The 24,867-nt window shown below is 42.1% G+C and overlaps 3 protein-coding genes across 5 annotated transcripts in view; 2 read left to right on the top strand and 1 right to left on the bottom strand.

The window, feature by feature from the left end:
• The window catches only part of LOC147247359 (protein FAM13A-like), a 15,915-nt gene extending 13,936 nt beyond the window's left edge, over positions 1 to 1,979 (top strand). For both annotated transcript variants that reach the window (XM_086180177.1, XM_086180176.1), the window contains 2 exons: positions 499 to 582; positions 1,834 to 1,979. In XM_086180177.1, coding sequence (XP_086036303.1) covers positions 499 to 542 — 44 coding nt within the window. In that variant the 3' untranslated portion in view covers positions 543 to 582; positions 1,834 to 1,979. The remainder of the gene's footprint in view (positions 1 to 498; positions 583 to 1,833) is intronic.
• Positions 596 to 15,447, top strand: LOC147247358 (protein FAM13C-like). The gene is made up of 12 exons (XM_086180175.1): positions 596 to 2,014; positions 2,471 to 2,720; positions 2,954 to 3,086; positions 3,633 to 3,714; positions 3,839 to 4,041; positions 4,125 to 4,208; positions 4,307 to 4,411; positions 5,028 to 5,233; positions 5,490 to 5,591; positions 6,053 to 7,858; positions 7,933 to 8,112; positions 12,436 to 15,447. The coding sequence occupies exons 1-10, from the start codon at positions 1,813 to 1,815 to the stop codon at positions 6,177 to 6,179; spliced, it is 1,494 nt and encodes a 497-aa protein (XP_086036301.1). The 5' UTR covers positions 596 to 1,812; the 3' UTR covers positions 6,180 to 7,858; positions 7,933 to 8,112; positions 12,436 to 15,447.
• LOC147247357 (phytanoyl-CoA hydroxylase-interacting protein-like) lies at positions 7,537 to 24,867 on the bottom strand. 2 transcript variants are annotated; one of them, XM_086180180.1, is made up of 5 exons: positions 24,365 to 24,867; positions 14,036 to 14,232; positions 12,532 to 12,706; positions 10,794 to 10,911; positions 7,537 to 8,451 (listed from the first exon to the last, which is right to left on the bottom strand). In XM_086180180.1, exons 1-5 carry the CDS (start codon positions 24,468 to 24,470, stop codon positions 7,908 to 7,910), a joined length of 1,140 nt encoding a protein of 379 aa, XP_086036306.1. In that variant the 5' UTR covers positions 24,471 to 24,867; the 3' UTR covers positions 7,537 to 7,907. The 2 variants fall into 2 exon arrangements, with proteins under 2 accessions (XP_086036306.1, XP_086036307.1); XM_086180181.1 differs by lacking the exon at positions 24,365 to 24,867 and adding an exon at positions 21,046 to 21,196.

Here is a 24,867-nt window from a genome sequence, read left to right as displayed (position 1 = left end):
TACAAAAAAACACATAGTTTTTTTGTTGCCAGGTGGCATTTGATGAATCTGTCCCCAAAATTTAAGGGAATCTTCCTTGGCCTGTAATACAACCCTCCACCTAATGGTTTTTGCATAATCTTACTGACAGAAAAACAAAAACAATATGTCCTTGGTGGCGGTACTTAACTAGTTTAGTTTAGGAGGAGAGAGAGAAAGTGTTTTCAGTGTTCCACCACTGGATAATGATAATAATTTAGGACATCTATATCCAGTTTTATTTGTATTACATGTATTTATTTTTATTGTGTATATTTTTATGATTGTAGCAGTAGATTTTATAACATGTTGGTCCTGACTTTCATTCAACTATTTCAACTGTGGGTGAATAACAGTATGTGTCATTGCAACCTCCATGTTTCCGTGTGAGTGGGTGTGCACATGGAGGCTTCGCTAGTGTGTATGTGTGTGTCAGCAAGTGGACATTTCAACTTCAATTGTGTGTGTCTGTTCCTTCAGGCGGGGGGAGGAGGAAGAGGAGGAGGAGAATGCAACAGTCCTGACAGACACAATGGTTGCATAGGCAGTAACAGCAGCTCTGACGTAAGTCCCACATCCCCACAGTCATTGTAGATTCACATATTAACACCTTTCTTTGGATGAGGGTATCTATGACAACAAGTCTACTGAAACCTCGAGTGTGTTGTCCTGCATGCCTGTTAATGGGCACATCTGTATGTATCGTGTTGAGTGAGCTTGCATTTTGCTTCAGTTGTAGTGTCGCTGCTTCCCCTCCCTTCCATCCTTCCACCTCCTCTGGGTGACGCACGAAGCAGTGGGGTTTTTTTTTTTTAGGTTTTTTTTTTATGAATGAACGGTCGAGCAGCGTGAGAAGGGAGAGCTTTATCTGCTGCTGCTGTTGATGATGCAGAGAATGATGTCAGCGCACATCAGTGAACAAAAACATTGTCCAAACCCAAGCTGCTTCATTTTTCAGCCTCCCCCTGAGCTAAGAATGATTTTGATGCAGGTTGGTGTTATATGTATTTTTACACTGCATACACACTTCCACACATATACGCACACATATCGAGGCCAACAGCTACGTGACTCCCAGAAGCACCAGCAAATAAGACCCCAGAGCTTGGTCTGACAACGTTGCCGTGGAAACACCCCGTCATATACAGTACCTCCCCTCCTCCTCTGTTTCTCCTTGCTCACACCTACACCACACGCACCGACATGAGTGGTATTATCACTGCGCCCCTTCCTCCTCGCATGATGAATAATCCATGTGGAGGCAGTTCAGCAGCAGAAGTGGTGGGAATGCCGATGAGGAGGGAAACCATGTGGATTTAGGGATTCTCCCCGAGGACAAGTGATTCGCTGACACATTCACACACCCATCAGATGATCTGGGACTCAGAATGATGCCGCTAATGGAATTACTGCGTGTTTGTTTCATCAGGATCCCACGCTGGATGTTGACACATTAGGAATCGGACTCATTGTTGGACAAAAGTCAGTGGGATTCTGCTGCTGGTTGGATTTGAGACGTTAAGGAACCTACAGCAGAGGAAAGTCCTCGCTGAAAATACGCACTTCTATGCGTATTGTAACTCGACACCCCTAAAAGCAGCTGTTTTTAGAGCTGGGATCTGCCTTTTGATTAACAACTACTCATCTCCCCTCCTTCTGTTTCTCAACAACCACATTTCAGTGGTTCTCTTCAGAGTATTTATTCTCATTGGAGAGATGTGAACCTCAAGAATCCTTCCACATAATCTACAACACCTCTCAACCTGTCAACTGCCTGTTAGCATCCCTGAAGCCATGTTTTGCTTCTGCTTCCAGAGTCCTTCTCTCAAGCTACAAGCTCTGGAGGCTGACTCGGACCCCCAAGTCCAAGATAACCTACCGGCCCAGCAAAAACCTGTTTTCAGTGAGGAGTCAAGCCTGCATTTTAACCACAAGCTGCTCTTCCATGCTCCTCCTTCAGCTCAGGAACAGGACGTGGTCGACTCACCACAGCCTGGTAAGTACAATGACAGTGAAAAGACACCAAACAAGTTTTGGGACAAGAGAAATGTACAATAAAGGAGTTGTCATCACACATTGCCAATTATTGAAAACACCATCCCCACCCCACAAAAAAAATTGTAATTCCTGCCTGCATGTTAAACAAAATTCACTGAACCTTAAGAGCCTGAGCATTCCCTGAGCTGGGTGTGTCTTTTTGGATAAGTAAAAGTACGGTGAGGCAGGGTGCACAGCTGCATGCAAAATCCTGTAACACAGATATGTTTGTTTCTTTATTTTCATTTTTTCATGTTTCATGAGCAAAATGTTGAATACTTGCTCTTTAATTCTCCTTCTGTTTGCATGTTTGTATTTTATGTATTCATTTTTATGATCGTATGTTGAGACTCAAATGAGAAAAAATTAAAATTCTCGCAGTTTGTTAGTATATTTTTCTGGTTCTTGCCTGCAGCAAACAGCCTGTCCCCTGATTCGTCAGACTCCAGTCTTGTCCTGTCCACTGCATCGCTTCCTGAACGGATTTCAGGAGATGACACCCTACTGAGCTCACCGGGATCCAACGCCAGCCCGCTCCTCTCTCGTTTTACTTCGAGCGACTGCCCCGTTCCTTCGCCACGCTGCTCCAACCTCAGTGACAGTCTGCGCTACAACCTAGACCCTGACACAGCTCCATCTCCACCATGCTCGCAGCACATCCGCATGTAAAAATCTTTTGATTATCTTCTACTTTCGATTGGATAATAGAAGGGATAGCCTTAGCTTTCGGTTTTATTAACTGTCTGAGTTAAATGTAGTTTGAAAAATGATAGGTCAGATTGGTGCTAAAGCTAATTCGTGCTTAAAATTCTAATTCATTTGATGAGACCTTAATATGCCAAGAATACACAGACTGTGAGGAGGATGAGTGGACAGACGCGTGCTTCTCTGTGTCCAGGGCTCGCTGCAGTGTCCTCACAGAGCCAGATGAGGGCTCTTTGTCCATCTCCATGCTCAACAGACACATTCACACCTTGAGGAAGAGGATCAGACGCTTTGAAGAACGCTTTGAATTAGAGAAGCATTATAAGGTGAGGAATGAAATCACAACTGCTGGGGCAAACAGATTGTCACGAACTCATGATTCAGGAGATGGAATTGTCATCCACCATCAAAAGGTTGCTGATTCAATTCTTAAATGCTCTGAAGACCATGTTGAAGTGTGTGTATGTGAATGAAAGAATGTTGAAAAGCACTTTGAATGCAAAAAGGATAGAAAAATGCTGAATTAATTTGAGTCCATTTTAAGTGAGAGTGTACCAGAGTGTGCCGCAGCTTTTCGGAATCTCTCTATTTTGTGTATTTGTATCTGACTGTGAATCAGTTTTTAAGTTCTTAAATGATACTGTTGAGGCTAACCAATAACACCAACCTATAGGGAATGGCTCCCTCCCCTGGTACATTGGAAAAACAACATTCATTTCACAACAACTCCTGAGTGTCTTGTTGTGTTAATGCTGCTACATGGTTGAAAATAAAGTTAGCTGTACTAAGCAAAACTTGCAACAGAATAAGATTTTGAAAAACATTCCTGATTTTTTTGTCTGACTTAGTTTTTGGGTTTTGTTTTTTTTCAGCCGGCGCACAATGACAAGACAGCTCATCCAGAGGTAGCCAGACTGATGAAGGAGCTCATCAAGAGTCGCAAGCAGCTAAAAGGTGAAACACAAACACATATACACCAGCAATTTATTGTCACAGAGACTGATGAAAGCAGTTCTAAATGCAGAAATCCAATTCTGGTCACCATGTTTTTCCGAATGACTGTTCTCTTACCCTTCAGAACTAAAGCTGAGGCATTCAGTAGATGGGCAAGCAGCTGATACGTGCAGGACCAACATAGATGTAGTAGTACCAGCTGGGACTGAGCGCCAGCAACTCAACAACAACAGCAGTACTAAGCCAAACATGGAAGAAACAGTCAATATTATCACCAACAGACTAAAGGAAAGGCGGCGAGAGCTGGGCCTCCCAGACAGTGTTCAGGTTGGTGTTGCAGAAAAAAACAAAGCATGCCTAACATTTGTTGACCAGACTGGTAATCTATATCATGATGCCCTCATTTACAGGACATGTCCCATTCCCAGATTACTATGGAGAAGACCAGCCTGCAGAAGTGTCTCCTCTACTTTGAGAGTCTGCATGGACGACCGGTAAAACTAGTTCATCTCTCATTTAATATGTATGCATTTTATTGTTACAGTCCTCCCTATAGTAGGAGTGTCTCTCCTTGTGTCTCTGTGTCCTTCAGGGTACCAGACAGGAACGGACCCTGATGAAACCATTCTACGATCGCTATCGTCTCCTCAAGCAGCTGCTGCTATCCTCCGTCGCCGCAACAGTCATTACAACCATCGTGAGTAAACGTCCGACCAGTTTTTACATTTCAAGAAGAGGGAGTCGCCTGATGGAGAGGGTGAAGATCTCTTAAAGCTACACAAACCCTGGGCACATATCTGATCATGGCCTTCAAGGAGGGTGGGGAATATTGGTGCGCTGCTGCACTCTGGTGGATAGATAGGAGAATTACCTAAAGTTAATACTGCACTTTGAATTCAGTCTCAACTGCTGATAGTGAAGATTCATTTTGTAAAAGGGTAAGGCAACAGTATAATGAGAACACAAACCAGCTGGTCAGCAAAACTGTATAACCTCTGCTGAAGGTTTAGTGGAGGAAATATGCCGTCCCTTTGATTAAGTAAAAGTAGAAAACCCTGATTAGATAATAGTCTGTGAAAAGAAAAAGTCTCCATCAAAATTTCCACTTACGTAAAATTGGGGAAACGATTAATATTGAGTTTACTTTAGTGTAAAAGTAAAGAAAACATTCTACATGATATGTGTGTATTCCAGTAAATAGTTAACCTTTACATTGTTTGGTATTTGATTTAAGAAACTCCCCATCACTGACTATACAGCTCTCTCTATCAGAAAAGTGACATGTGAGTATGTGTGTATGTGTGTGCACGTAGGAGGAAGAGGAGGGCTTTGATGAAGATCAACCCAAGCAGCAGCAGCCGCTCTGGCTGAAACCTCCCAGGTGTTTGTCACCTGATGTGTCGCTGCAGCTGCCGTCCTTCGAAATGTCTGAAACACCGCTGGTGTCCCCTCTGGACGAGGCCAAGAGTCTCCAGCAGCCGCAGATCATCACCATGGCAACACTACATGAGGCCTCCAGGTATGGTTTGCGTGTTGCAGCAGGAGGGCTATTATAGAGATGATTTAATCTGTTTTTGTAGTACTTACAGTACATGTACCTTTTAGTATTATGAGGATTCACAGGAACATCATGTTTGTGTTGGAATTTGTGTTTTCTTCAAGTAGAAAAAGGAATAACTTCTGATAAAAAATCAGGTCTGGAGGACTTTATATTGTCTAAAATAAAGAAAAAAATAAAGAAAAAAACTTAGAAAATCTTGATTTTCTCGATGCAGATCAGAATTACTGGATCATCTCAGGACAGCTCGACTAGAGAAGCGGAGGCTTCATCATGCACTCCGGGAGTTTGAGGAACATTTCTACAACCAAACTGGCAGGTAAAGGGTCTCACACACAAACAACAATCACAGCATTTTTCAACTACTTGGCTTTTGAATTTTATTTTGTCTTTTATTAAACTTGGAACATTTGGTTTTCAACAATGCATCGTGAAAAACAGAACAAACAAAAGCATCCACAAAAGAAATTCCATCGTAATGGTATGACAGTGTAATGCATACTCACTTAACGCTAATACAGCACAGAGAGCTGAGGAAAGAGACAAAGAGATAGACATTTGCTCTGAACTGTACACATCCGTTGTACTGTACATGTTAGTCCTTCAAAGTAAATACAGTTGTTTGTTTTTTTTACTTCAATACACACTGTACAAAGCTATCTGAGTAAGGCAACATAGGGACTATCAACCAGTTAAGGAAGCTGCTGCAGGTTGCTCGGAAACTACATTAAAGTTTGCTTTTTGTTTGCATCTTCTTTCCTGCATGTCATTTTTTAACAGGGTTTGTCAAAAGGAGGACCGTGGACCAATGGCGGAGGAGTACTGCCAGTATAAGAACCTCAAAGCCAAGCTCCGTCTGCTGGAGGCCCTGCTCAGTAAACAGCAGAACCCAACCAAGAGTAGTTGAGTTTCTCACAGTGGGGTTTTAAGCTAACAGGAGTTTGTGAAACGAGTTGGTGGGTTTCATTCCATACTGATTATGATGATGCACTTTACATGAGGAAAACAGCAGTGGCATTTGGTAACAACCTGAATGAGCAAACTACTGGGCTACTGCACTTTTATTTATTTATTTTTTAAGTCCCAAAAACACATCGTAATATAAACCTGATGTAGCAACATTATGTAACATTAATTAAAGGATGACGAGCTGTAACTACTAGTTACATGAGTAATATTAAGATTACTGTGGGTATAGTATGGCACTTTGTTAATTGCGTTCGCTTCTTTGCCAAAATACTATTTTTTGGACAGCGCTGTCCATTGTTAACATGGAAAGAAATGCTATCTTGGCAAAAAGAAAAAAAAAGCTCAGATGCAATCAGTGAGACAATCCTGTCGTGTTTGTGCACATCCGTCTTAAGCCCTATATTGTGCGATGATATGCATTAGGAATCCTACAGTTGATCCAATTTGTGACTCAATTTTCACCCCAGAAAATACAGTATGTGAGCATTCTAGTGCAAGTTTTACCCGCTGTCTAATTTGTATTTACCCCCCCCCCCCCCCACACACACACACACCTTGCTCGTTTGAAATTAATTCCCCTTAAATGCCATTGTTGACAATGATCAGAGCTTTTAACATTGTGCACTTCTGGTTTATATAATGTTCTATTTCTCTCTCATATATATATATATACATAGATATATATATATATGAATGTATCAATAAAAATAAATATTTTTTCACATTTATTCTGCTAAACACAGTTTATCCTTCTACTTTCTTTGCACTGACTTCAATGAAATAAGAGAGTGGAAAAGGTTGCTATGGTGGAGGTACTCACAGCTTTCACTCATGCTGCACAGAAAATGCATCATGCTTGTTTAAAGGTTTACAACAAGTAGTTCACACTTGGTCATCAAAGTACACATTTTAGAGGCTGTTGCATTAGTAGTGTTAAGATTCCACAGCATTCTGTCTTATGTCTGGTTTTTAATACCTTTGGTATAAACAAAGATGACTATCGATGCTGCTACAGCCCTAGAAAATTGAAGTACCAGTCCATGCCACTAGTCAGAGGTATAACAATGTTTGAACTACTGTTGAATGATGACAAAACATTTCTAAAAAGAACAGTTAAAATAGTTAGAATCAACAAAATGCTTGTCCGCACAGATAGTGGAGACGTAATCAACAGCATATCAACAATAACAAGGCAAAGGTCATTCATTAAGAAAATATGGGACCAATTAAAATAAACAGAATGGAAATAGAAGCAGCCCGTGTTAGTACAGTTAAAGGGTTTGGACAGTTGAGGGATACATGGATGGTTTTTTTTTTTTTTTTGAGTGTGTCAAGATTCTTCATTCAGCAGTCCTTTAGTGAGATATGTTTAGAGATGTTTTCAACACAAAAAAAGTCCTTTAGAGATGAGGAGACGATGGTGCAGGTGTCTGAGAGTACCTTCCTCTTTTTTTTTTTCTCCACTCATCTTTGGGAACGATGGTCACTTGAGAGTGCAGAGCGGTGTGTCGAAGATATGTTGGTGCGCATTTCTGGGAGTCTACTAAATCTGCTGCTTCATGCATGTGTTGGTCTGCTTCACCATCAGTACATGTGGACGTCCTGCGTGTTGTAGAGGTCAGTCACCCCTAGTCCTTCCCTTTCCTGTCCTACATTCTGCCTTTTCTTAGCGTCCCACACTGATGTTGCAGGTCTTGCAGCTGGGGTCTTTCTTGGCGTTTACTGTAGACAGACTCATCAGCTGGTGCCCACTGATTTCGGCCACCGTTCCCAATGCCAGGTCCAGTGGCTCCGTGTAGATCACCTCCAGGATCACGTCCTGAGCATGGTGAAACACCAGGCTTCCAGAACCCTCTTCACTCTGCTTGCAGGTGAGAAAACGGTTGTTGCTGATATCGAGAGCTGGAAGCCTCTGCTTACAGAACTCATCACCTCTAGAGCCCTTAGGTGCCAGGACCAGGATAACATAGTGGTAGGCTGTATACATGCAGTAGAAGTCCCCGAAGTACAGGCTGGTTTCGGGGTTGAAGAGTACATCAGCTTGAACCTCAAAACGGTGGCGTCCATACGGGGAATCCTGCGGAGGCTTGCCTGTGTTGAACTCGGTGTTGCAGCTGAAGAAAATACCCTCCAGCTTGCCACTGATGGGGGAGCCGTGACTGCCACTGTTGTCCTTCACTGATGGCAGCATCCGGTTTCCCTGCTCCTCCCTGGAGTTTGGAAAAAGTACAATGAAACAAGCCAAGAGCAATTAGCACACCTGGCAACAGTGAACGATTTTTAAATTTTGTGCTCAGCCAAAATTTAAAGAAACACAACATCTTTTTGGGATATATGCTCATTTGGCATCCTCTCCAGAGGCAGACAAGAGAACAGATCCCCTTCTCTCCTCAGTGTTGAATGAAGGAGCAGAAGTAGCTCAAGTGCTGGTTAGCTCAGCACAATTAATCGAATTGGGTGGGCAGCTTAGCATGGCCTCATAAAATGCCTCTAAATATCAAAATAGACTTTTAAGAAATCCCAGAAATTGTAATTTTAGAAGCACATAGAACTACTTTTCGGGTTTTGGTGGAGTGATTTCATGCAACTCCTTGAAACCCCCACTGTTACTTCAGCGAAAACAATATTTGTTGATGACGAGAAGAGCGACAGCTACAACTAATAATGGCTGACTTTGTAAGCAAGGATGAGGATGATTACTTTTGGACAAAGCAAAATTCTAAACCTTATGTGTTGAAACTGAAATATAGAGGAAAAAACTGCACATTTTGGAAGCTGAGCAATCAAAATGGCGGTATGCTAACCTGGCCATACACTACCATTCATTGTGCTAAGCTAATTAGCAGTCAGGGGGTTTCTGTGGGTGTCTGGCTATCTCAAGCATACACAAAGGAGAGAAGGTTATCTAGCTTCTTGTCTGGCTGTCAGTGTTTCGGACATGTGGCATGTGGGGGTGGGGGATCAGATTAAATGTGAAAGCAATGCAGCAAAAATCGAAAAGAAAACAACCCGGCTTAGTTGTTTCCTCTGAAGCTGTAATAATATTCGCCCTGTGTATCTCCTGGACACCTAGTGAGAGAAAATTGCTCCAATAAAAAAACAAACAAAAAACAAAGAGCCATAATGGCTAACTGTTCGAAACAAAAGCAGCTTCCGAAAAAAAAATCAACACACAAAAATTTAAAATGATGACCGAGTGTGTGGCAGAGGTACATCTCCCCTGAGGAGTAAATCTGAGCTCCTGTTGTGTATTGTAATTATACAGCCATCACAGCAGAGGTTGTCATTATATCCATAATTGATGCTTTTATTGGTGTCATTAAAGAATTATCAAGCATCCACCCAGGTCATAGGAGCATAGTCATCATTAAGGGTTAATGCTCCCTCTCGATGATGCAGTGGAACAGAAGCAGTACATTGTTGCAGGTGCACCTGGGAGAAGCCTGTCAAGATTACGTCATTCTGTAAAAGCTCCAACAAAAGAGCGCTCCCAAGCTGTGGCTTCAGCACAGAAACTGTTTTGTTTAGCGGTGAGTGTTTCCTCAGAGGGAGCAGACATAGAGAGGAGAGGAGAACAGACAGGAAGTTGGAGAAAATCTTCCCAGACCTTATATAATGTACACTGCACAACGCTTCAGTTCAAAGTAATATACCCCAGAGAAATTCCTTTACTTCGTCATCTGTCACTGTGGCGTCAAAAACACACTTGAGCATCCTTTTTCCCCGGGCAGTATTCATGAAGCTTTGACACTGTGAGAAATCACAATGGCAAAACCACGTATTTTTCTGTTTTTCTTGCATATGAGGAGATGATTTTACTAAAGGGACCAAATAATTCATAAATCTTTGGACTAGTAGATCTGGCTGCTACAATAGCTGGACATATCTGTGTTGATTTATGGAACTAATCATTACGCTTTGTGCAGCTGCACCCTCCAGCTGAATCACCAATGGTGCTTACCTTCTCTGGAGGGGAATACATTGACATGAAATTACAGGGCTCTCATGCTGTTTGCATACAGAAAACAGTTGCACGGAGCTGATGAATGATACAATAAAATGTCATTTTTAGTCCTGGGATATTTCATTGATGTGTTCTTATGGTCGGTCCATTAACTTTATGTTCCTTACTTTAAGGTTACATTAGAATCACGTAATTGCACAAGGTTCTAAGGTCAAAGGGGGCGCCAGATGCACATGTAAAAGAACAACAATGTTCCATGACCAATGCAGTCAGTAGCCAACCATAAAATGAGACTTGGATCAGTCCACATTAGGGACAGGGATAGTTGGCCCTCTCAGGAAAGGTGTGAATCGAATTGCTTCCCCAGAATTACATGAAAATATACATTTCATGCTAATGTTTTTAGGGTTCATGAGGCTAACTTGACTAAACTGATGTAGACAGTCTAACTTCATAATGGAGAACCATCAACAAAAACAAGAAAGGTTAAAAATGAACTAAACCAAACATTACTGGCAGGCTCCTTTTTTCTGGATAATTTTTTCACAAAGATAGGATAAATAAATGTAACATTAGGGTGTAACATACCTGGCATGGTCAAAGTATTCTTTGTTCTGGTTCCTGTAGAAGACAGAGAAACGCAGCATCCGTCCAGCGATCACCTCGGCCTTTTCCAGCAGCTGATTTAGATGCACGGTGGAATAATCTGGAAGCAAACAAAACGCCAATCATCCTAAAAATCAGTCATTATAATGAGAAAACAGAGTATAAACGTGGATCGTGAGTCTTTTCCTCCCCTTATCCATATTCCTAGCTTCAAATGCCATGAGGAAGCATAGGATCATGGGTAATGTTGCCTTCTGACTCTGATTGGAGTTTAAATCATGTGCAATTATCAGGTCAAACATTAAAGTTTTATTCAAGTTATGTCAATTCATTCTCATGTTAGAGCAGTGTGAGCTAACATAACGGCACCGTGGTAACAGATGATTAGATGAGCTCATCAGGTAGTTATCTGTTGTCAAAACAATCAAATTAAAATGATCAGTTGGTAAGTGGGTTTACACGCACAGTTGGAGGCACAATTAGGCCATTTAATTGGACTACTGTCGTTGTCCCAGTATACAAGAACTGGACAAAGAACTGGTTTACTGTACTGTCGGAATGTGGAATGGTAGGTGGTGGTATGTTGCCCCCTCCCCCTCCCCCCATCAGACTTTCCTCCGGTTTATCTTTCACAAAACAAGTTAGCACGCAGCAAAGTTAAATTTAGAGACGGCAAAAGAAATATGGACGACATTGCAGAGCTGAAAAAGGTAAACGGGCACGCAAAGATTCAGCGCTAGGTGCAAGTCAGAGACTCAAACTAACATGTTTACATGGATTGTAAAGTCCAGTTTTATTTAAATTCACACAACAAACCACCTTTTTGGACAACAGGTAAACATACTGATTATAAATGACAGACACTGTGCACTCTCCCTCTCTCTCATCACACATTTTTGGTCGTGCACTCTCTCGCTCGTAGGTGCTAAATCTATCTGCGGCTGGAATACAAATAACTAAAAAAACAACAACAGAGAACTCAGGAACATTTTTAGACATATTATAGTGGAGTTGTGCCACCATCAAGATGATATTTTTAGTAGTGAGACATTAGTTAGCTAATGTTTCCATCACAATTAGATGAAAATATCTTCTGTCCATTTTGCTTTCTAACTCTTCTCGCAAATCGTAAGACGTTCCATGTTCCTGCCTCAGGTGAGCGTTGCTCTTAATGCTAATTAGTGAATGTTACCGTTGGACCCTGTACACTGATGTTAGCCCTCGCACTGCAGCCTTTGCTGAGTTAGACACCCTGAAAACACACAATAAAGATATTCAGCTGCAAATGAACCAGAGAAGTTGTAATTACTTGGGATGTGGTTTCGGACCACTAGTGCATGTAGCCCACCCTGTCTGCCTCCATCACCTTCTCCCCTCCCCCGCTTCTCACCAGCAACGTTGAACTCAGTGACCTCTGCATCACAAGATAAACAGCACAGCTCCTTCCTTTAATCCGTCTTCTTTCCTCATCATCCCCCTCCTCCATCTCTCCATCCATCATTACCTCCTTCTAACCTTCCACTCAGTAGCAGCCTGTCTTTAATATTCTCTCTCTCTCTCTCTCTCTCTCTCTCTCTCTCTCTCTCTCTCTCTCTCTCTCTCTCTCTCTCTCTCTCTCCTGTAGCACCTAATGTCCTCTGCTGCTGACTTGGTCAAGTGCACTGAGGTCACACATCCTGAAAATGTATGAAGTCACCACTGTAAGCTGCTTATTACTCACCAGCAGTGCAGAACTCAATGATTTCACTCCACTCAGAGACAGCGTAGTCTCCGTCAGTCTGTTTCGATGCTGTCTGGACTGCCACGGTGTACTCTGTACGCGGGCTTAGGAACCAGTGGCCCCGAACAGTCATGGGCAGAGGTACTGCCTTGGCAACCAGCTTGGTAGGAACATCCTGGTGGGAGAAAATAGATGAATGAAGACAGGAAAAGATACACCTCCATGGGTATGAGTAAAGGAAAAAACTTCCTACAATAATTTAAACCTGTGACTGCTTTATTTCTTGTCTATATTCCACCACACACACATCTCAGCAGCCCCTTGCAGCTCATTGATGGAAAATACTGCTATAAGTTGCGCTCCAGTGTAGCATACAACACACACACACACACAGGAGGTGGTGAAGACGGCTGATGAAATGAGCCTGTAAGATTACCAAAGCTGTTCTAATGAAGTACTGAAGGAGCTGCAGTGGTCCTGCTCAGGCAGAGAGGTTGTGTGATATTAGTCAATCAGAGCCAAGAGCTACTGTTTTGCTCACTGCAGAGATTTTTTTGTTTTTTAGCCTCAAGTATGAAGGAAAAGGTAATTTTGAAGTGGTTTCATCTTGAAATCAATCATTTAAGGTTGCAAACATCAAGGATTAAACCTTCAGATGTTGATAACATCAATAACACAAAAGAAACATCTGGTTCTCTGCCAGTTCCACCTGCTGATTCAGCAACTTGTTATTTGAAAAGTGACTTAAATCTTGTCCACAAAGATGGTTTCACATCCAGCCACCTTTCAGTAATCGGGGTGTGTGACAAGGCTCTGTGCTAGGCCCATTACCTTTTTTGATTTCATTTTTAACAATATTCCGATACCCATGCGCTGATACTGATACCGATACCAGTGCTCTCTGTTGTTGTGTTATGTTTAAGGTAACATCATGAGGCTGTAGTAAACTGCTTCTTATTAAAAGACTAAAGTATAAACACAAATGTCTTTCAAAGCAATTTTTTAAAAACCGTACGTAAAGATCAGTGCTGATCCTCATGTTATGTTGGGCTTATTGTCCAGCAAAAAAACGTGAAACGGAATCTGGAATGGCAACATCAACATACTGGCCATTATTATTACCCTGATATCTCATCTGTAAATATTTGTGATGATTATTATAATTACATTTAAATAAAGAAAGTGCTTTTAGTAGTCCATCTTCACACTGGAATACTCTAGTTTTACTGTGTCAACATCCTCTGTCACAGGACCACAGTAGGCAGAGATGCCAAAGTGAAGCCATAATCTCTTTGCGCTCCGGCTTTAGAATTTGGTCTAGAAAAATTGGATAGAAAAGACATGAGACTTGAACTGAATTAGTCAAAGGGTCATCTAAACAGTTACTCCACACTGAATAGCATCAACTTAAAACCGAGACACATTTCTTCACATCCAGTGAGGTTTTTCTGACTCATCTCTCTCAGCTGAATTGCCATCGACGGCGCGCTGATTCAAGTGTTACCTTGTGTTTGAACTTGTTTGAGTTTTTGTTCTCCTTCTTGTTCAGGTCAATGAAGTAGTGTGTGATGCGCTCCTTGCTGCGCGGCTCCATGTCCCAGCAGATCTTGAAGGAGTCGCAGGTGATGTTGCTAATCTTAATGTTCTGAGGAACAGGGAGCTCCTCCATCTCAGAGATACTGCCGTCCTGGGATTTACTTCCTGTAAAGATAAAAATACACAACGTGTTGATACTGATGTTTGACATATTGGCTTCTATCAAATAGCATCATTTGTTACTCATTATTAGATGTCTTTGATTCATGAGGATTATTATTTTTTTGCCTCGCAAAACTTGTTGGTAAATCCAGAATTCAGAAACTGTATACTTGTCGCTGGAGGCTAATGGAGACCGATGATTAACAACAGTATACGTTCACTTGAAATCCAGCCTCAAGGTCCTCCAGTGGCTGGACTTCACTTCTGCATGTTTACACAGAATGCAGCTTTAATTCCAGGTAGCGGAGTGCTGACCAATGAACAAGCAAAGAGGTGGGATTTCAACGAAATGTGCAAGATGGCGATGTGACGTAGAGTGTACAAACAAATCCGTTTCAGTTTGGTATTTTGAACTGATATCAAAATCTTTGCGAGATATTAATCTTACAACTCCATAAAGAAGAATTGCGATGCATCCAGGAGCTTGTAAACACTCATTTTGTACTGGTTTGCGATTGTTGATCTTTGGTCTCAATTAACATTGAGCTAAAAATATGTGGCAGGCATTTTTCAGAGTTCTGGATCCACCAACCGCAAGTCACACAGAAGAAAGACTTGTCCATGAATTCAAGATGTCTAAGAGAGAGTATCAAATATACAAATTATTATATTTGGGCGAAGTATCACTTTTATGTAAAATAAAACAACAAACTCACGAAAAAATACTTCATTTGGGAGCCACATTCCATTAAATCTGACTAAAAGAATTTGATACAGTGTCAGTTTTCACCATTGCTCATCATGACAAGGCTTCAGAACAACAGACCAAGTGCCTTTAATCCCTGTTCAGTCGACAGAATGTTCTATTATCTTTTCTGTTTCTAGACAGTACCCACAGTTGGCCACTTAAAGTCGGATACTGTCATTTCACTGGCAGACACAAAGAGCTGCCTGCCTGCATAGCTGAGTACCACATGTGTTGCCATAGAAACACATCAGCTCCTCCATACACATCTATCTGCTTTCCAGAACATACAGAGTATTAAATATTTCAGACAGCGCTGATTGAATCTCCTTTCCTGTCAGCAGAGGAGGACCCAGCTATTATCAGTAATAAAAAAAAAACCATCAGCTTCACAAGGTGTTCACTGGTTTTTGTTTGTTTGTTTTTTTACTGCTGATGCACACAAACTGGAACAATGACATTAAAAAAAAAAATCACAGAAATTCAACCGTTTCTTTGGCTGACTTGCATAATTCAATTGCCTGGATAATTCAATGGCTGATACAACTGCATCTGTTTGGTCACCACCCCAAAGTGCAGTGCCAGGTCAAAGAAAAAGTCAAAACACAGACGAACAAGCCCTTTACAAAAGTAGGATGAATATAGACTTTGCGTCAGACTTGGCGATGCCTACTTGGCATGGCAACAATGTGTTTTCTATGCCCACTCTGGGGTCTGAACACGGGAGTGAGTAACATGCAAGAATGCAGAATTTTGGAGTAATGGACAACGCGACTGGACTCTATAGAGAGTTAACAATGGCAGAAGCAGCGGAGCATGGCACATCCATCTCCACTCATCTGCTGAGAGAGGGTGACATAAAAGAGTATCCCCATAATTGGACTCTCCTGTTTCACATGTACACACACACACACACACACACACACACACACACACACACACACACACACACACACACACACACAATGTGATAAAACAATGGAGTATTTGTAGATTCATTTCAGAAATAGTCCAATGTGTACGTCGCCTCTGAGAACTGAAAACAGTCTAGCCTTGGATTTTTAGCCTAGCTTGGCTTCCTTTTTTGGCGCAGGATTAAGCTCTAAAACCCAGAAATAAGTTTTAGCATTGTTGAACATCCAGTTACATTGTCTCAAACTAAATGAATATTTGGTTAAATGCCTAAAATAAGGTCCGCTGAGATATTTTAACACTTTTCCTACATATAAAATAAGCCGGTAAATACCACACTGGTTAACAAGTGGCTGAACCAGAGAACATAGATTATTGTAGACATTACACTCCAAAGGGTGATGAAGTGCACACATTAGTTAGCATGACACCGAAGTCGGGCTGCTGTTTGGTTATAGGCTAATGTTAGCTTTGTGCTTTAAGCCATCGCGTATATGCCCAAAAAATGTTGAGCAAAACTTGTTATCTCAGTTATCTTATTTTTACACAAGAATCCAAAATTAGATGTGAAAATCACGATGGCGTTAGGTGGAGGGGGCGCTTCACTTCCAGTTCCGAGATAAATCTGTCCTTCCTGCGCCACTCTGTAAGAGTCAAAACATACATGTTCTCTACCACCAGACCGTCCACACCCCCCACCTACTTCTCTCCTGATCACCACTATTGCTGATTACCCCGCGTTTTAATCTTCAGCGCTAAGAACCTCCGAGTGTGATGTGCTCGTGCTGCTCACCATGAACGAAACCAAATATCTCATCCATGTGAACCCAACACGTCAAGAAGACTTTTCATAGATTAAAAAAAAATCTTGGAGAAACAAATGTTGCTGGCCGAGTCCGTTTATTAACTCATGGGATTTATTATTTGGATTTGCAGCACATGGCTTAAACTAGATTTTGGTTTGGTTGGTTTCTCTTTCTGTTGTTAGTCCATGTCTAAGTAGGAGATATCAGCTGTCCAGATGTTGAATTTATGGAATGAAAATTATTCATTTATTCTGGAATTTTCCATGAAGACAAAGAAACAAGTTGAATTTTAAGGATTTAAATATTTTTCCAGCAAAGACGACACCAGAGCTACAAGATATCGAGTTGTTGTTTTTTCCACCTTAATGAATATGCATGAACATCTTGTCCACATTATGGATGTAAATCTTCAGATTTCTTACTGGACATAAAATGTGACCCACCGACAGGCCAGTTTTCTGTATTTGCTTAGGTTACATAGTGGACCAGGACCGGGACCAGGACCGGGACCAGGATTAGTCTCCAAACTAGCTGTGATGTCACAAATCAACCTCACAGCAGGCCAACCTCTTAACCTCTGCTTTTTTTACGAGGATCAACTCGAGGCGTCTGAAGGTGATAACAGCCTCAAGTGTCACACTCTGCTCGTACATCATTCCGCTCTATGAAGCTCAAACATCCGCCATTAAAGAAAAAAAAAAAAAGCTACTGCATTTTTATGAGTAGAGGGAGACTTTGTTCCCCCCAGATGAGCAGACGAGTTTGGCTCAGACTGAGAGGGTCAACACAGGACACGACCGAGCAGAACACTGCCAGAGACGCACCCGCCAAGTCAGCTCAGACCAGACGGTGATGTCAACACTGTATTGTCCCATCTGAGACTTCATGTTGGTGACCTTTAACAAAAAAACATAAGAAACCACAGAGGCTGTTGTCAGTCTGACATCTGAGTCAGGGGCAAACTGTTCTCATTCACTCGTCCTACTTAGATCTATGAAGAAAATAATGCTAGATTTCATAAGAACCCACCTAACTGACATGCAGGAGGCATTTGCGCATTTGTAGCCGCTTATATTTATGTGCAAAAAAAAACAAAAACACAAAAAACCATGAGGTCGATTTGCACCAAGCCTGATGGAGGGCTGTAGCACGGGCCAAGAAGCCATCATGTTTTAGGCTTGCTGTAAATTTTTAGGATTGTGAAAGATATCATTTGAATGTTGCACAAGAATTTGTCAGGCTTAGTGACTAATTTTTTTTAAAATGCTCGACAGGTAGTAAAATATGTATTTCAAATGATTTTTTTCTTCTTCTGTAAATAGCAAGTTTTATCTCAAAGACCAGACAGCTGTTTAGTGCCATTTAATCCGAAGCATTCATCGATCCATTAATCATTCATCACGGAACAGCTTTGCTTTCCCAAATCCTGGTTACCTCAGGCTTTCTGCAGTGTGTTATTGTAAACACTTCCCTAAACCCGACACCGAAGATGAAGCCCTCCTAACTGTTGTTGTGCATGAAACAGACGTAGATCCTTGTGCTTCTTTAAACGCTAACGTCAACATTGATGTTTCCCTTCAAACGCAGCGAAAGGAACCCCCACCCCCCACCCCCGCCTCTCACTCCTGTGCGCTTTTGTGCTGACTTAGCTGCTGTTTACTCTAATGCTCTCCTAATTAACCTGCAAATGGAGGCATTATGCCAACACAGTCGAGCTTTCCAAGAGCGGTCAGATTTTGCCTGCGCAACGCTCTAAAGTTCAGCTAAAGACACTTGATCAGGGAAATCAAGCGCTGAATACCTCCGGAGTTAAAAGGTAGGACAAAGATCTGTAAAAGCTATCAAACAAACAAAACCATTTATAGGTCAAAGACTGAAATTAATGCGCAAGTGGTGACACATTCATGAATCAACTACTGGCACTGAATGTGAATCTGAACAAACCAGGAAGCCTTGCTGCAGTTAAACGCTGAGGCTTTGTGAGCTCCAGCGCTTAAGCTGCTCTATGAGTCCCTGGAGGGCACATGATGAAAGATGGAAGGGAGAGAGCCACGCAGGATGAAGGTCAGGTGGCACGAAGGAAAGTAAAACCTTTTACATGCTCACACGGGAGTCAGAATAAATGTATAAGTAAGCCATTGTTGTGATGCCTTGGCCCTCACTGTTGTGCCAAATAAGAATTTTGTTAAGGTTTGATTTTTTGTTTTTATTAATTTTTTTGTGGGCACACAGAGAGGGAAAACATTAATTTAAGGCCAAATAGATATGACCGCTTCCCTCAGTCTAGATATTTTCAGGTTCCCTCAAATCAGTCATTTTTAGGCCAAATATTTTTCATCTATTTCCCTTTGTTTTTTCGTGTTTGAGGCCTTGAGATAACTTCGGTTATTTTTGTGGTTTTGAACAAGTTAAACCTTGTGGCCAAGGATGAATTAACATCGATTAAGAGGTTCAATAGTTTTGCCTCAAAATAACTAAACTGTGGGAACAAGTTATATCTGGAGGCCATCACTTTTTTCTCTCCCCCTTCACCCTGGTCCTGGTTACATGCCTGTAAGAACACAGCTTACTCATACTGTGCACACGTGCGTGAATGACTCAACATGCCATATGACCCGCAATTTAACGTGGCAAATGATAGCGAGTTCACAGCGCGTGCATGAACAGTGTGCATCATAGCGAAACTTTAAAAGCTGGAAACTTATTCATTAAATCTGCTAAATGAAAAGAACCTTAATGCCCTTTTATTCAAGTTCACGATCTTTCTTGTTCCCGAGGGGCAAATGAGGTTTCATACCCAATTACCTCACACAGATATCACAAATAATCACAATTATTACTGGTTGAACGTCATAATGGCACACCTCAGAATTATACAAAGCACATATACATTTGATTCTTTAAGTACGTTAAACCTACGTATTGCTGCGTATAAGCAGATTCCACAATAGCAAAGCAGTAGATGCAGGATCAATGCAAACGCATCACCACCCTAATGACCCACCTAAGGAGAATTTGTTCCGCTCACAAGTGGCTTGATGTTGTGAAAACCCTGTCAAATACTGTTTACTGGTGAGTAGAAAGTGATAGGATTCAGGTCGTCTGCACAATGTGCCCAGCACGTGTGATTTTATTGCTCCTTTAAAGGTCCTTTTCCTCCAAATATTCAGTCAAGGTCAATGGGGGAAAAAAAAAAAAATCTATTCGTGCACAAATGGAGCTGGCAGAGGTTTCTACCACCCATTGTTTCTGACTGTACAAGTGGGCACTCCACTCAGACAAGCCTCCCACTTTTTAAGGTCTAACATTGAACTGTAGACGTTAGCTGTGCCACAGACACTCGATAGTCATCGATGTTCGCAGGCCTTTGAAAAATCTCGCCTTTGTTTCTCTCAATGCACAAGCTAGACTGAGATAGACGCCATGCTGAGAGTGAGAGAAGCTGCCAGCAGAAGAGCATCTTCCTTCCAGAGAGAGACAAACAAAGCCCGGTTCATCTGTATTGATTCGCGTTAGTGTTCCACCTTTTTTTCAAATCGATAGGTTCCCGAACACAAAACAAAGGCCTAATAAAGACAATTAGAACAAATTCAGTGCAAAAGAGAAGTCTGAATTTCACAGATCTATTCTTACAAATTAAGTCCAGAAGACTTATAGAGGACGGCATCAAACTCCTCTGAGTCATTCTTGAAATATTTGCATAAAACTCTTCATATTGCATTGCCTTTCATCCAATGGATTAAACTGCCTAATATGAAAGAAGACACAGTAAAGTCAGATGCAAGTGAATATATTAGCAGCGCAGTGATAAATAGATGTGTAATAAGTACTTGCAACTGCTGCCAGCACAGTCATGGCGCACAACTGCTGACATAAGACACGGCCAAGCTGAAATGCCAGTTTACTCACGCGGCACTGCATGTCATAAGGCTGGCCTGCTGTTGTTGGCTCATGTTTGAGAACACAACACACAACCCAAGTAGAGGAGACATCAGAGAGATATTCTCACCAAACCTGCAGCCAGTTAATGACTGAAAGAGTATGTACTTGACACAGAGGCGCTTTCAACTAATGCTAGCAGGTTGTGCTCAATAGCAATACTGTCTGTTGATGGTAAGCGGGTATTCATAGTTATAAAAAAAAAAACCAAGGTCAACCTTAAAGGGACACACAGATGTTTGAGGAAATTTAAGTATTTGCCATCCTCTCCAGAGCTAGACAATAAAGATGGATGCCCTTCCCTCCTCCTAGGGACCTGAGACCCACAGAAAAGCTGACTGCATGCTAGCTTAGCAAAATGAATGGTAGCGGAAGGACACATTAGCTTAGCCTGCGTCCGTCTCAATCGCTCACCTTTCAAAGGCAGCAGTTCCTTCTCTGAACATTTAAGATAGTGGTTTGTCAAGCATTAATGAGTATTAGCAGTTCTGCTATTCTGATTAATAAGCATTTTGTTTTGTTGGCCGAAGTTACAAAGGGGGTTTTAAGATGCTGCGTGAAATCACTGCGCCTGGCTGTCTTGTCAGGAAAGTAGTTCGGGCTGCGTGTCAGACTTTATAATCCCAATTTTAAGTTACATATAATGGCTTTTTGACAAAAGTGTATTTGATGTCTTTTAATGAGGGTATGCTCATACTTTCCACACACAACCATTCATTGCGCTAAGCTAACTAGTCAAGAAAGTAGTTCCAGCTATGTGTCTAATAGTACAATGGCAATTTCAAGTTCCATAAGACTATTTTTTGGAGAAAAGTGTATTTGATGACTTTTGACAGGTGTATGCTAATACTTCCCACACAAAACCATTCATTCTGCTAAGCTAAGTAGCTGTACATGTATCTATTGATATCTAGGTCTGCATTGACAAATGAATTGTGAGAATGGTGACAGACTATGTGAAATATATATTGTATAGCTCATAATCCCCTTTTAAGTACACGTAACTGTAAAAGTGGATATAAAATCAAAATAGGGGTCTGAGCTGCAGAGCTTGATGACAGATCTTTGTCCGGTGCAAGATCATGGAAGCCTCAGACGCCTGAAACACCAGAAGCAGCAGCAGCAGCAGCAGCAGCAGCAGCAGCAGCAGCAGCAGCAGCAGCAGCAGCAGCAGCAGCAGCAGCAGCAGCAGCAGCAGCAGCAGCGATGATTTAGCCTTCCTACATCCTCATCACTCATCTTAGTCAAGTCAAAATCCCATCACTAAACTGAACCATTAAGGCTGTCGTCCCCCAAGAACACACACCCGACCCGAACACAGGGTACACACAAGGACAACTTGTATTCCACTATTTTGTGCATTCAAATACTCCAGTAGCCCTTTGTGTATGTGTGTGTGTGTGTGTGTGTGTGTGTGTGTGTGTGTGTGTGTGTGTGAGAGAGAGAGAGAGAGAGAGAGAGAGAGAGCTCTTTCTCACACACAGTGGGCCTTCTGATGCTGCATGCATTTCCATTTGCTGGGTCAGCATAGGCACATAAGCCTCTCATGCTGGCAATTAAATATTAATGGATTTTGGAGATAAATTTAGAACGCTATGAGGTATTGAAATGAATATGGTCCTGAGAAAAAGGGATGCATTGACCAGATACCAAAACAGTTTGTCTTCAAGAAAGCAAATGCCCAGCAGTGCAGTCCTCTACACCGGGTCTGGCAAGGGAAATTTAAACCATACAGAATATTTGGAGGTCCTTTGGGATGAGAAACTGCTGCATACAAAGCCAGACGTGGTCAAAACACTAAGAACAAAAATTCCAGGATAAAGAATTTAGCATCACAGGAGTGGCTGAAGCTGAACTTCCTTCAAATGCATCGAGAGTGTGCAAAATAGTGTTGCACAGGTACAAAAAAGGACGTTATCAAAATTGCAATACGTACAATACCTGAATACCAGGAGCTGGGATTTTAAGGTAAAATGTATCTCATTTGCCATAAAACATAAAATACTGAGGTGCAACCAAAACTCCCCGCCCTGCAAATCACGTTCTGACGTGAAGAAACACGCAGAGCAAAAAACTGAATTCTGACATTTCTGTTTGTTACAAAAAGGAAATTTTTAAACCACCCCTTGAAAATCATCAGGCTCTATCTATGACAAAATCATTCAGTTGTACAGTGTTTAGCCCTGGTACAAGAAGTTCCATCACCTGTTTTGTTTTGTTTTTTCTTGCTGGATTGAATGCACTTAATTTAATGGTAGGACAAAGTATAAAGTCCGTCTAGATTTAACTTCACGGATGATTGGACTAAAAGTATTTATAGAATTTGTCAGTTTTATGACAACCACCGATTGTTCTGCTCAAACTGCACGGCCATTGCTACTGTGTTGCTCCATAAACAGAGAGAATGTGGGTGTTTCAAGGACACAGAGAAACTATTTACACTGCGTAAACTACATGACAAATAGGAAAGTGCCCGTTGTGCTGCAAATGTCAGGGTTATCAAAAAAAAGGGGGGGGGGGGGGGCTAGCGGCACAGGCGACACAAAGCTGGCATGGCTTCTGTAAGAGAAGCCCAGACCCAACCAATACCATTATTAAAATTACAGCTTTAGATCCAGGCCAGCAAAGCACTAAGAGGATATAAACTGCATCCTGCTGTATTCCAATATGAGGAGCAGCTCTGGCAGATGAGAGAATGAGGCGGAGTGGCACAATGACTGCACTGTGCCGGGGCTCAGTGAAGACAAACCACTGACTCCAGGATGGGTGTTGACTGTTTCTAACTGTCCAATCCATCACTAAATATCTGACATAGTTCAGAAAGAAAGAAACAAATAAATAAACCATTCGTTATGTCATCTCGCTAACGTGAAGTCATCTATAATCTTAATTAAAATGGATCCCTGTGACATGCCTCTTCACTCAGATGAATCAATGGTGTATAATGGCAATGCTGGGTGTGTATAGGGCTGCACCGCCTACACACACACACACACACGCACGCACACGCACGCACGCGCGCACACATGTGGATGCAGCCATGTTTGAGCCTCTCATTCTCTCCTGATGATGACTTGCTGTTTCTCCCACCATTAAAAACGCATGCTGCTTACCAACAGTGACATCACACCACTGACTAACAGCTCACAATCATATGAATTATTAGCGGTAGTCGTACTTGATGGTACAAAATACTAAAAACTTTAAGTGAAATTTAGCAAGTAAATATGACTTGATGAATTATTGATATAAAAAGGGGGGGTTCTCAAGCTTTGATGATGTAATTTTTTACGTATCATAAATTGAGTCATTCGTAACAACAGGATATTCAGTGCAGAGTAAGTGTCAGCTCCTTGACAGCGGTTATAGGCGGGGTGGCTGCCGGCCTCTGTCCATGTCTGCGGTGCTGAAATGAGGAATTTTGTCACTTAATATCATTTCCATCGCTTATGAATTTGAAATCTGCAAGAAATATATTTGATGCAACAGCCTCTCTTGGGGAGGTGAACAAAACCTTGCTCCCACATTAAAGACACTCTGCTATTCCACACACGCACCAGCGCGCCATCCCTCCAACCGGCGGCCCCTATTTCCTTCAACACACAATGAAGGTACAACATGCAACTAAAACCAACATAAGATTTAATTTTAAAAAAAGACCGCGAGTTGCAGGGGCTCTGGAGATGATAAAGATTGCATGGACAAAGTGCGCAAATGCAGATATGACCCTTACCATCACGCTCACATAACTGTATGGCGTCCAGGCTCAGGTCCTTGATCATGCCCTCGCAGGGGCTTAGTGGACTGGTGATGTTGTGCGCCAAACCGGGGACCTCCATCTCTGCAGAAGATGCTACTGGTGTATCGTTGAATATCGGGGATTGCACGGACAGCAGGCTTTCCGTCCACGACCGTCAAGAAGGGAGAAGAGAAAGAGAAAGAAAGACCGGTTTCCAGTCAGTCCTGAGCTCGCTCCGTCGCGCACAGCTCTCCCTTCTGTCTCCTGGGTGGTGCGGCGAGTGGCGCGTCAGCGGCGTCGTCACGGGCGCGAACAGCACAAGCCGCCAGTTCAGGTTTGCGGAGCAGATTCTGCATTGATGCCCCCCCCCCTTTTCTTTTTCTTTTTTAAACACGGAGCAAATATACCAGGTTACCTTCCTGAGCGTGCAGCAATTGTGTGCATGCTGAGCTACAAGTGTGTGTGCGTGTGTTTGTGTGTCCTGTCACCGCCGCGGG

Source organism: Aulostomus chinensis, chromosome 16 (assembly GCF_037954235.1).
Source record: "Aulostomus chinensis isolate RoL2024-O1b breed Wild chromosome 16, RoL_Achi_v1.0, whole genome shotgun sequence".
In the NCBI taxonomy this organism is placed as follows: domain Eukaryota; kingdom Metazoa; phylum Chordata; class Actinopteri; order Syngnathiformes; family Aulostomidae; genus Aulostomus; species Aulostomus chinensis.
The sequence above is the reverse complement of the archived record's forward strand: the minus strand, read 5'-3'. Positions and strand labels throughout refer to the sequence as shown.